Source organism: Oppia nitens, unplaced genomic scaffold, assembly GCF_028296485.1.
Source record: "Oppia nitens isolate AA-2021 unplaced genomic scaffold, nextdenovo-longstitch-racon4-pilon3 scaffold1_pilon_pilon_pilon, whole genome shotgun sequence".
In the NCBI taxonomy this organism is placed as follows: domain Eukaryota; kingdom Metazoa; phylum Arthropoda; class Arachnida; order Sarcoptiformes; family Oppiidae; genus Oppia; species Oppia nitens.
The window spans coordinates 2,467,080-2,479,187 of NW_026533199.1; the positions used below are offsets into that span (position 1 = coordinate 2,467,080).

The 12,108-nt window shown below is 29.6% G+C and overlaps 3 protein-coding genes across 4 annotated transcripts; 2 read left to right on the plus strand and 1 right to left on the minus strand.

Annotated features, from left to right (window-relative positions):
• Positions 1–1,281: 1,281 nt before the first annotated feature.
• LOC128951696 (protein cornichon-like) lies at positions 1,282–2,540 on the minus strand. The gene is made up of 5 exons (XM_054296950.1): positions 2,123–2,540; positions 1,868–1,936; positions 1,742–1,806; positions 1,602–1,649; positions 1,282–1,517 (listed from the first exon to the last, which is right to left on the minus strand). The coding sequence occupies exons 1-5, from the start codon at positions 2,201–2,203 to the stop codon at positions 1,343–1,345; spliced, it is 438 nt and encodes a 145-aa protein (XP_054152925.1). The 5' UTR covers positions 2,204–2,540; the 3' UTR covers positions 1,282–1,342.
• Positions 2,541–3,599: 1,059 nt separating this feature from the next.
• On the plus strand, positions 3,600–6,394 carry LOC128951692 (calpain-6-like). Its single transcript, XM_054296943.1, has 9 exons — positions 3,600–4,237; positions 4,323–4,496; positions 4,661–4,849; positions 4,908–5,083; positions 5,159–5,206; positions 5,268–5,669; positions 5,739–5,863; positions 5,950–6,086; positions 6,158–6,394. The coding sequence occupies exons 1-9, from the start codon at positions 3,908–3,910 to the stop codon at positions 6,359–6,361; spliced, it is 1,785 nt and encodes a 594-aa protein (XP_054152918.1). The 5' UTR covers positions 3,600–3,907; the 3' UTR covers positions 6,362–6,394.
• A 778-nt stretch (positions 6,395–7,172) lies between these two features.
• Positions 7,173–11,882, plus strand: LOC128951685 (liprin-alpha-1-like). Of its 2 annotated transcripts, none has more exons than XM_054296934.1 (9): positions 7,173–7,725; positions 7,818–7,919; positions 7,986–9,641; positions 9,739–9,849; positions 9,936–10,553; positions 10,627–11,101; positions 11,180–11,355; positions 11,435–11,503; positions 11,772–11,882. In XM_054296934.1, the coding sequence occupies exons 1-9, from the start codon at positions 7,477–7,479 to the stop codon at positions 11,832–11,834; spliced, it is 3,519 nt and encodes a 1,172-aa protein (XP_054152909.1). In that variant the 5' UTR covers positions 7,173–7,476; the 3' UTR covers positions 11,835–11,882. The 2 variants fall into 2 exon arrangements, with proteins under 2 accessions (XP_054152909.1, XP_054152910.1); XM_054296935.1 differs by having other exon boundaries at positions 11,756–11,822.
• Positions 11,883–12,108: the final 226 nt, after the last annotated feature.

Here is a 12,108-nt window from a genome sequence, read left to right on the forward strand (position 1 = left end):
AGTATAAACTGTGATATTTTTAACCTCTAATTTTATAGACTTCCCACTCAATAAATAAATATAATAATAATACACTTAATTATCTAATAAAAATAGTTTTATTCTGTTAATAAATATTAGGTTTTTTTCAATTATTTTTATTATTATTAACAAAGTTTGGTTTAGATTTTCTATAAAATAAATAACTTATTTATGAACAGACAAAATATTATTTAAAATTTGTTAAACTGTATAATTTTTTTAGTTGTTATGATTAAATTAAACTTAATTTTTATTTTAATTAATCAATTTCTATATCCATTCCATTTGTTTCTATTTTTTGAACTATTAATTTTATAATAATTTATAATTTAATAATGATTTTCATAATTTACAAACACACACACAAACTTTTTTTTTAAATTAAGCGGAAATTTACTTATAATTATTTTTCTCGTCAAATAATTAAATAAGAAAATTGTTTTGTAAAAAAAATAAAACACAAATACATAGACACACTAACATAAACACATCGGTTCCGGTCATTATATTGTTGTTAATTTTAAGTCAAATCAATCAAATCTAAGTAAAAAAAATATTATATAATTTTTTATAATAAATTTATTTAAATACTATTTTTATGTAATATACTTTTTTATGTACTGTATAATTAACTCTTATACAATAATTATATTATGAAAAATAATAGGAAAAAAAGTATTTCTAAAATAATTATGTCAAATATCTGTGCCATTATTTAATTGATAAATAATAATAAAAAAATATTAAACAGCTATCGAAATGTCTATATTATTTCAATCGATTTATAATTTGAGTTGTTAAAATTAAATACAAATTGTTATATTAATAATTATTTTTATTTATAACTTACTTTTACAAATTCTACGTTAAAAATAATGAAACGAGAATTTTGTCAAATTTATATATAAAAAAAAATATTTATTTGGATGCAATAAACACATTGAAACTATCCTTAAAAATGTCTGAATAATAAACACTAATCTATTATTAATTATTAGTTTCAGTACAGTATATACTGTAAATCATTGAGTTATTTGAAGACATTAATTAAGAAAAAATGTTTAGCAAATGATATTGTTAATCAAATAAAAATAATAACATATAAATTATTATAAATAACTTGTTGTTCATATGTTATCTAATATAAATTTAAGTTATATATATATCTCTGATTAGATGTATACATGTCTATCAATAATTTAAATTATATTAAAAAAAAGTTAAGTAATATATAAACTTATAATAATAATAATAATAATAATAATAATAATAATAGTATATATAAAAAATTAGTTGATTTGATTAGTTTTTTTGAGTGTCGTTATGGGTTTTGTATGAGTGAGTATATCATTCCGTAAAGATAGTAGAAGAATGACAACAAATAGAAGGCCAATTTGATCCAACCTTCTTTCATGGCTCGGGACAACTGATCCGCATTCATAATAGTTGTCGGGTCGTACAGACCGGGACTCGACATTATCGGACGCGTCTTATATCTAACATTATATATATATATACCGATACACACATGTTATTTGGATGTCTCGCTAATCAATGAAAAATTAATAAATATGACATACCTATAGACGTGATAAGCAATCAGCGGTGCATTTAAAATAATTGTCAACCTATTGATTGTGGTATAAAAATAATCAAATAATTACTTTTTTATTGGTTTTATTTATTATATAAAATCAAATTATCCACTAAATATGTATACCATTCGCCGGCAAAGAGAAACAATAAATTGAATGCCAAATGAATGCCATATTCGGGTAAAACTAACTAAAGGTTTAAATAAATGGTATATTAATTAATATATGATAATCAAAGATACGGTTATTACTGGATTCAATGTATTGCACTGATCGATGGGATTCTTGAAATCAGTCTTCAGCTCATCAAACGCTATCACCTATTATTAGGTTACCATAAGAATCAAAATCAATTAATCGAAACAATCAATGATTGTGTCCRAGTCGTTGACAAACAGTCAGTCAAACCGGTTTTATTACCAGACATTTCATTCAATTACCGATTGGCCGACCAAATCAACGACCGGCACATAATTTTTTACAAGAAGTTATTGACAAAAACATACGTGAAAAACGGCAAAAAAGATGAGAAAAGCATCTAAAATGAGACCACAGATATAGGAGAAGGCGGCAAACGTAAAGGCCATGGCTATTGATTGTGACCACTGGTCGCGTGAATTACCCGATAGTTAAAACTTTTGGTGTCACTGAAAAAACGTGTCTGTGATCACCTCAAAACAGGTCTCAACCAATTCAATTCAATTGTTTGATGCGTTTAGCGGCTATTTCTCAATCAATGGGATGACCAACAAAAACACGTGTCTTGTGTGGTGACAATCGGGTGATAACTATCGGTACAATAATCGGCTCTTATTATTGTTTGACTATTATTTTGAATTGAAATGATTTGCCATTTATTTTGTGTTTGTGTTTATAATATATACTTATCGTTCACTCATATAATACGTTACTAACAGTATTACTAACAGTAAAATACAAATGTGTTTGAAGTCTATTAATACTGTATTAAACTATCAATGATTATAATGAATGCGATAACACACTGATGTCAATGTCAAATGTATACTAGTATTTGATTTTGAAATAAATTTTAATATAAAATAAATTTGTAATTCATTGGTATTAAATTGTTATCATTTTTTATGATTGATCATGTTCATTTTTTAAAAAACTATTTTTTAAATATAAATAAATATCTACATGTATATTTTATGTATGATAAGTCTACTATTATATTAATACATGTTATGGTTGACAAACTAGCATTTTATTTGTAAATTATCCTCTTTTATAAGACTTAAATTATTTAAATATATTAATAAACTTATAATTAAGTTTTATAATATTTTAAATAATAAAATTAAATAACTCAACTAGTCAATATTTTTATATACAATATATAAATATTAATTAGAAATATATGATTTTTATTTATTTTTTAAAACATTTCCATTAAAATACTGTGATTAGTTGTTTTGAAATTATATAATAAATGTTTTTTAATAAAAATTGCATAATTTTAAATATACGTCTATATAATGTATCGTAGAGTTAATAAATGCAAATATGAGAGAGAAAACTAAATATCATATAATCAATGTTTATGATGTAATTTAATAGTTTTTTTGGAAAAGTTTATAAAACTTTTTTTTCAATAAAAATAAAATCTTATAAATAGTATTATATATAACAAACATTTTTCACACACTTTTTTCAAGCTTTAGTTTAAATTWTATGCTAATTATTATCATTGTTTGGCTAATATTTTTAAATAAAATTAGTTTGTAAACAAAATGATTAGTTAGTGTTAACAATGATATATTAAAACAATACGTGACTATAATATAATTTTCACACAGTTTTAGTGTAAAATCATAGAAAGAGAGAGAGAGAGAGAGAGAGAGAGAGAGAGAGAGAGAGAGAGAGAGAGAGAGAGAGAGAGAGAGAGAGAGAGAGAGAGAGAGAGAGAGARAGAGAGAGAGAGAGARAGAGAGAGAGAGAGARAGAGAGAGAGAGAGAAAAARAGAGAGAGAGAGAGAGAGAGAGAGAGACTGTATTGACGATTGGTTGGCATATTTGACACACAAATGCATACCTTTTTATTTACAACACATTAAAGCCATAAATGGGTTATAAATGTATTGTTTGTTTGCTTGAAATGAGTGCTTATATCATGTGAAGAGTGACTAAACAAWTGTCAACACATTTTTGACGACAATATGTGTCCATTGAGTCCAATACACAGACACTAAATGCCAGTACTTAACCATCAAAACAGACAGACAATCACTTTATATTTGTTTTGTTTAATATATATTAAATGAAAACAAATGGCCAAAACTATCGGCAATAGGAAACGCTTCCGTAAACAGAGCTTCAAAAAATTGGCCAAAGATGCGGCCGACGTCGGACTGCCGTTCAGCGACCAATTGTTCAAAGCTGAAGACAAATCGGTTGCCGTTAGTTCGCAATACAGGACACAATTGGATGTCGGGAAGATTATATGGAAACGACCAAAAGAGTTGACCGATGAACCTCATCTATTGTATCGCCAGAAGTTAGGTCCGGCTCAAGAGGTCGAGTTTGTCGGCGACGGACCAAATAAGTGGTTTATTGCGGCCGCTCTGGCCATTGCAACACATAAGAGTGTGTTATATAAGGTTAGCTTTTTTTGTCCGTTTTGTAAAATGATATGCAAATGAATTGACAACAAATTTTTGGGTCATAATTGGCGGTCCATTTTAGGTGGTCCCGAAAGCCGACACCCATTTCCTATTTGGTATCTTAAAGTTCAAATTCTGGCATTTGGGACACTGGACTAAAGTGGTCATCGACGACAAATTGCCCACTTTTGACAACCAACTGGTCTTCAGTAGCAGTCGCTGTCATTCAGTTTTTTGGTTACCATTATTTGAAAAAGTATTTAATTAAGTTTTTTTTAAGTGATTTAAATTTTAATAATAAGGAAACTTTTTGTCTTATACTATCATTATTACTGAAACTAGASTTTCCTTTAAACTTTTTTTTRCCGGTAAATGATTTCATTTTTAATTATCAATGATTTAATTATATTTGTATGAAAGGCATACTCAAAGCTTTATGGATCCTATGAAGCAATGGCCAGCAATTCTTCTCTCGAAACGGCTCTCATCGATATGACAGGAGCTATGGTTGAGACAATTGAACTGAAAAGTGATGGCAAAGAACGGGAACAGTTTCGTATGCTATGCGAAGAACTCGACAAAAATGCTATATTATGTGTCAAAAGCAAAGTAATGTATTTTATATTACTTTAAATAAATATTATTTAATTTAAATAAATTTCTTAAGGAAGCAATATCTTTACAAAACACTTATGGATTGATTGAAGACTGTATTTATATTATTAAAGGTATTAAAAAGCCTTCGAGTGGAACATTCCGAAAGACATTGTCGTTAAACAAAGACAACATTAAAGACGCATCCATTCGTATAATGTGTACAATTGCTTCAACACACAAAAAGAGGTGTCATTTACTTAAAATTTTAAATAAATTATAATTATTTATTAACTGTAATATTTCGGTTTATTTATATTTTAGTAACTTTCCATCTAATGGTCAAAATTTTGATCGTTTAAAAGATTTTTGGTATAGACATTGAAAAAATAAGTATGAATTTCATTATCTATATTTTAATTATTTTTTAAAGGATACCAATTGACGAGTTTTGCAAATATTTTACGTCTGTAACAATATGCCGGACGTATACCAGAGACCGGGCGTCGAAATTGTCGGGCAATTCAAGCAATCAATTTTGTTTCGATGTCACCGACGATTGCGCTGAAGTGATGATTGATTTAATGCAATCTAATAGCAGACAATCAGCGGCGGCTATGGGTTTTAATTTATATAAAATTGAAGTAAACCGAGAGTTCAAAATTCACAATTTAAATCGCGTACCAAATGTCTTAACTGTTGACGCACTTAAACAGCGAAATATTTTCAAACGYATTGACTTAATTAGCGGTCGATATCTTTTACAACCCATTTGTACTGATCCAGAGATGAATGTGATTTTGCGAGTCTATTCACATAAGTTTTCACATTTTAAGTAAGATTTTTTTATTTAGTTTTTTTTTTTGTTAAAAATAAATGATTTTACTATTTATTTATTATTAAGGGTATTGAGTCAAGACATGCCTCGACATAATCTGTTGCCATTTGTTTCACCAAAATATCCCAAATTTGTGACAAGAATTACTATAATCAGTGCCAATATATTGGAACGTCAGGATAGCTTCGGATGTAAATTAATATTGCATTTGATATTTACCGATAAAAAAAAGTATTTGAAATAACAATAACCGGTAAATCTTTCATTTTATCAATAGCTGCAAATCCTTATTGTGTGATTCGTTGCGGCAGACAATCAGTCAAATCGAGTCCTATACCCGAAACACTTAATCCCGAATGGAATCACTTCAGTGCTGTCTTCTATCACAATAGATTTGTTTCCATTATTGTCGAAGTAATGTATTTAACAATTATCTGTAAATTATTATTTATTTAAAATATTATTTTTTCTATTATACACTTAAGTTATGGCACCAAAGTCTACTCATTGACTATTTTTTGGGTCGCATTGAAGTATTGCCTAAAATCAATACTAACGGTTTGGACAGCAGTTTGGATAACACAACGTCCATCCAGGAGTTGCAGCTAATTAGCCGTAAAACTGAGTCCAAAATTGTCGGAACTATTAAACTCCAAGTTTTTACTTATGAAGATCTGCGAGCATTTTGAACTATTTTTTTAGTACATATTTTCCACTTAAAGTGAACGACTATTTTTGCATTTAAAATATATATATATATATAAATAGATTTTATTTTTTTTTTGGATCTCATTTATTGACAAATGCAATATATTTTTAATATTGTGAATTAAATTTTAATATAAATTTTAATTTAACAAAAAAAATAAAACACTAAACAGTATTTTATAAAATATATAAATACTTTATATGACATATTCAGATATGAATGAATAAATAAAAATAAAAATTTTTACATTAAATAATTTTTTTTAAATTAGAATTAACTTTTAAATTGTGTTATAAACTAAATAATATTTTTTTTTTAAAACTATTAAATCAATTGACAGCAACAATGCTATAAGTGTTTGTTAATATAAAAAAACGATTATTTTTGTTTGGATTAACTAATCCTCTAATAAATCCAATATAATTGATGACAATATAATGTATAATCCAATAGTTATCTTCAACTTAATTATGTTTACATCTCTATATAATCTTTATATAGAGTTTTAACTGTCAACACCTCTACTACTGTTAGCATTTGTCAAACTTCTCGGTTTTAAATATGGAGTAAATGTTATGTTTTGACACCAATTGATGATTGCATTCAATGAATGAATGAATGAATGAATGGCTTTAATGTAATAATATTTGGATTGAATTATATTCTAAATAATAAATAGTTAAACACTAGTCGTCTTAAATAACTCATTGGTTATACAAATCTATTGTTTTGTTTTATTATTATTTTGTTTATTAAATATTGAGTGTATTTTTATTGAGTCATTCATTCATATATTCAAATAATTTGCATTGAATTTCATTAATAATTTTATTTATAATATTATTGAGCTCTCGATTGCCTTAAAAAGATATTTTTGTTTTTCAATCATATCATTGAAGACATTGTTTTTAAAGTGATAATCAACAGGTTTTTTAGTGATTAAAGTGATGGTTACTTTGATCCATCAAATGTGTTATCCAAWTAGCGATCGATGGCCACAATTAAGACAGTGATTTGTTTTCTTAGTTGAAGACCATTTGATTTTTGGTCGGCAGTGGTGTTGCTGTTGTTGTTGATTACAATCGGTGGCCAAACATGTGGAATATGATGTGCGATGTGATGCCCACCATCTCGGAGGACAGTATCTCCCAACGGAGCGGACAGTTCACCGGCGATGAGGCCAACTTTGAGCAGCTTATGGTCAATATGTTGGACGAAAGAGACAAACTTATGGAGACGTTGAGGGAAACTCAAGAACATCTGACCGACACTCAGACCAAACTGGTGGACATCGAGAAGGAAAGGGATTCACTTCATCGACAACTGTCATCACATATGCCTCAAGTATACAATATATTGTTAAGAAATTAATACAATTATTGTGTTTTTTAAAAGTGTTTCATTTGATAACATATTTAATCACTTTATTGTTTTAGGAGTTTTCGAGTCTTACCCGAGAGTTAAGTCAATTGCGAGAAAATGTCATCGAAAAGGACGAAGAGATTCAAGAGCTGAAAGCCGAACGAAATAATACTCGAGTAATACATTATTTGACATAAAAAATATTAATTGATATAAATTAACATTTGTTTTGATTATATCAGTTATTACTCGAGCACTTGGAGTGTCTGGTCTCACGACACGAGCGCTCATTGAGGATGACTGTTGTTAAACGTCAGGCACAGTCACCGGCCGGTGTCTCATCCGAAGTGGAAGTACTTAAAGCTTTAAAGTCACTCTTTGAACATCACAAAGCTTTAGATGAAAAAGTTAGGGAAAGATTAAGAGTATCATTGGATAAAATTAGCTCTTTAGAAGAAGAATTATCAAAAACTAGTGAAGAGTTAACTAAATCTAAACAAACGCAGCAACAGATTCAAGACATATCACAATTAAGTGAGTCTTCTAATCAAATGAACGGACAGATCAGCTCTGAGGCCTTAGATTCCGACCAAAAATGTGAAGAAACGCTTAGTTTAACTGAAAAACAAACACAAGAATTAATTAATTCTAGGATTAAATTACAAGATTTTAATAATAAATTAAGAGATTATGAAGAAATGATTTTAAAAACTGACAAAGATTTACATCAAATTCGCGAAGAAAATATTAAATTAAACTGTGATTTAAGAGAAAATAAGGCACAGAAAGAGGATCAGGAAGAGAGGATCACAACTCTTGAGAAGCGATATCTGAACGCTCAAAGAGAGAGCACATCTCTTCACGATCTAAATGAAAAGTTAGAGCACGAGTTGGATGCAAAAGAAGCTCAGTTGAAGTTATCCGACGAAAAGATTAGAGCACTGGCAGAGAGGCTTGAATTAGCCGAACAAAAGTTTACACAATTTAGCAAAAAACAAGAGACAATGTCTGACGGCACTGAAGTCACCGATTATGAGATGGACGACGACAGGAAACTGTCACTCGAGGAACGCATCTCAAGACTAGAACAACAGTTAGAAGAAAAGGCCAGTGAATTACTTAGAGCCCGACAAAGGGAACGCATGAATGAGGATCACAATCAACGATTGTCGGCAACTGTTGATAAACTTTTGGCTGAATCTAATGAAAGGCTTCAATTGCATCTAAAAGAACGAATGTCAGCTTTAGAGGATAAGAATCAAATGTCACAAGAATTGGAACGAATTCATAAATTATTAGATGAAACTCAATCGGAAAAGGGAAAGATATTACAAGATTTTGCAAAAATGAGAGTCGAAATGCAAACGGCTAATCATAATAATAATAATAATATCACTAATAATAATAATAATAATTTGGGTTCAGTTTCATCAGTGACACGAAATCAAAGAATTATATCAGCTCAGGACAACATGAAGAATAAGCAACATTTGTTTGAACACGAATGGGATAAAATTGAGCCCAGAGTTATCGCTAATGTTAGTCAAGCATTTGATGGCAGCGATACTGAATGCAGTCAAACAGATGATAATGAAAGCATATTCGATACAATGGATATGATGTCGCCATCGGGACATACGGACGCTCAAACACTAGCTATTATGCTTCAACAACAATTGGATGCCATCAACAATGAGATCCGATTGATTCAAGAAGAGAAACAAAATACAGAGCAACGGGCAGAGGAACTCGAGTCACAGGTTGGAAGTATTGATTCCATGAGTCTACTGACTCGTGGCCTCTCATTCGAGAGGACTATATCTCCGCCACAAAGCGGTCGGTCGACTCCCAAGTCAAGAGTCAGTCCGTCTCGCGACTACTTAAACCAATTTTATAGCGTATGTTATATGAAATTATTTTTATTGATATTAACTAATTTTTTATAATAATTTGTATCCAATATATATATACTGTATATATTTATATAACTTATAGACCGCCGGTTCGTATCCATCAACACTTTCCCAAACTGGTGGTCCTTCTCTTAATTATTCACAATATTCTTCAGCCAATCATCAGACAGAAATGATGGTTTCAAATACACATGTAATAAATAAATTTAAAAATTATTGCAAATACATATACACATACATATGTATATATATAACATTGATTTTATTTTATAAACATAGGATTTAGGATCAGATGCAAGCCCTCCTACTCCGCGGGCACTTAGACTACAACGAGTTGCTCAGGCATTAAATGATAATAAGAATGTGCCCCAAAAATCATGGACTACAAGTGTACCCCCAGATGTACTGCCGAGATCTTCATTATACTCCAGACCGCCTCCCAATAGCTCCTCTTTAGATGAATCAGTTCTCAATCATCAATTACAGTCAGTTTCTGCAAATTCATCGATGGATTCATTAAATAAACAAATGTTAGCAAATCATCCCCAACACCAACACTATTCACAATATATAATGTCTTCGCCACAAAATCCTAAAAAGAAAGGCATTAAGTCATCATTAGTTAGTCGTTTGTTTTCGAGTCCTAAACGAGAAAAACTGAAAGGCGATCGTATTATAGGAAATCCGATTTATGCCAATTATCCCGACACTAGTGATTATATGTCATTGCCTGAAGCTATGAACCATATGGGATCACCAATGTCTTCACCATTAGGCGGACAAAAAGCTGATTTTGATCGTCGAACTAAAAAGAAACACGAATTGTTGGCGGAAGCCATGAAAGCTGGCACTCCGTTTGCTCTGTGGAACGGACCAACTATTGTGGCCTGGCTTGAGGTACATATTAAATATATACCATTAAATTGAATTTTTTAAAAATCAATTAAATTATAATTTCAATGTTCTATAGTTATGGGTAGGAATGCCGGCCTGGTATGTGGCCGCTTGTCGTGCAAACGTCAAAAGCGGTGCAATTATGTCAGCCTTATCTGACACTGAGATTCAACGGGAAATAGGTATTAGTAATCCATTACATCGAATGAAGCTTCGACTGGCCATCCAAGAGATGGTTGCACTAACATCTCCATCAGCGGCTAAGCCAACGCATACAAGTCTAGCTTTCGGCGAAATGAATCACGAATGGATTGGCAACGATTGGTTGCCAGCATTAGGTTTACCACAATATAGATCAGTGTTTATGGAGTGTTTAGTCGACGCCCGTATGTTAGATCACTTAACAAAAAAAGACCTGAGAGTGCACTTAAAAATGATCGACGCCTTTCATCGAACAAGTCTTCAGTATGGAATCAATTGCTTAAAACGACTTAATTATGATAAAAGTCTATTAGAAGAGAGACGAAGAAATAGTGAACACGATATCATTGGTATGTTTTTGATTGGTATTCATCGATGGAAGTGATTATGAACTCTAAACTAAGATTATTTTTTGTCTAAAATAATAGATGTAATTGTTTGGTCAAATGAAAGGATCATCAAATGGTGTAATTTTGTAGGACTTAAAGAATATTCTAATAATTTAACGGAATCGGGAGTTCACGGCGCTCTTCTAGCACTGGACGACACGTTTGATGATTTRCAGATGGCTTTAGCTTTACAAATACCCACACAAAACGTTCAGGTATTGGATCAGATTATTTTTCAAAATAATAAAATAAATATGTTTTTTTGTCATTTATTTATTTATTTATTTTTAAAAGGCACGACAGATACTAGAAACAGAATTTGCGGATCTATTACTTAAAGGAACCGATAGAAGACCTAATGGAGTGAGTTTCTAATCACTTATCCAAAAAAAAATGGGAAATACGCTTTCAACTATTTGGCCCAAAAAAAACTATATTTTGCTTTAATACTGTACTCTGAAAAAAATAAGATATTAATATCAATTAATTTTTTTTAAATTAATACAGTATAATAGTGAAAATAATTTAAAATTGAATTCTAAAGCGAAATATAGTATAAAAAATGAGCCAAAAAAATGCTTTGCAATATAAGAAACTAATGTTATAATAATTCAGACAAATTAATATTTAGGTAAACCGTAACCCAAGTAGTGTCCTATCGTCACATTCAATACAACGCGATCGACTCGTTTGATTAAAAAATCATTTGAACAAACAAACTGCTGCATTAAATGTGTTTTTTTGGTGATTTATAAAAAAAATATAGTTAGTGTTATTATATATATATATATATGTTCCTCTCATTTTTTTTATTAAGCAATTTATTTATTATAATTATTATATTTTTCACACGAAAAAAATCATGAAATTATATATACGATTTTTAGAGTTTTTATTATTAATTTTTTTTATATTATTATTTAAATGTTAGCTATTTAATTATAAAAACCAATGTTATTATTTTTTAT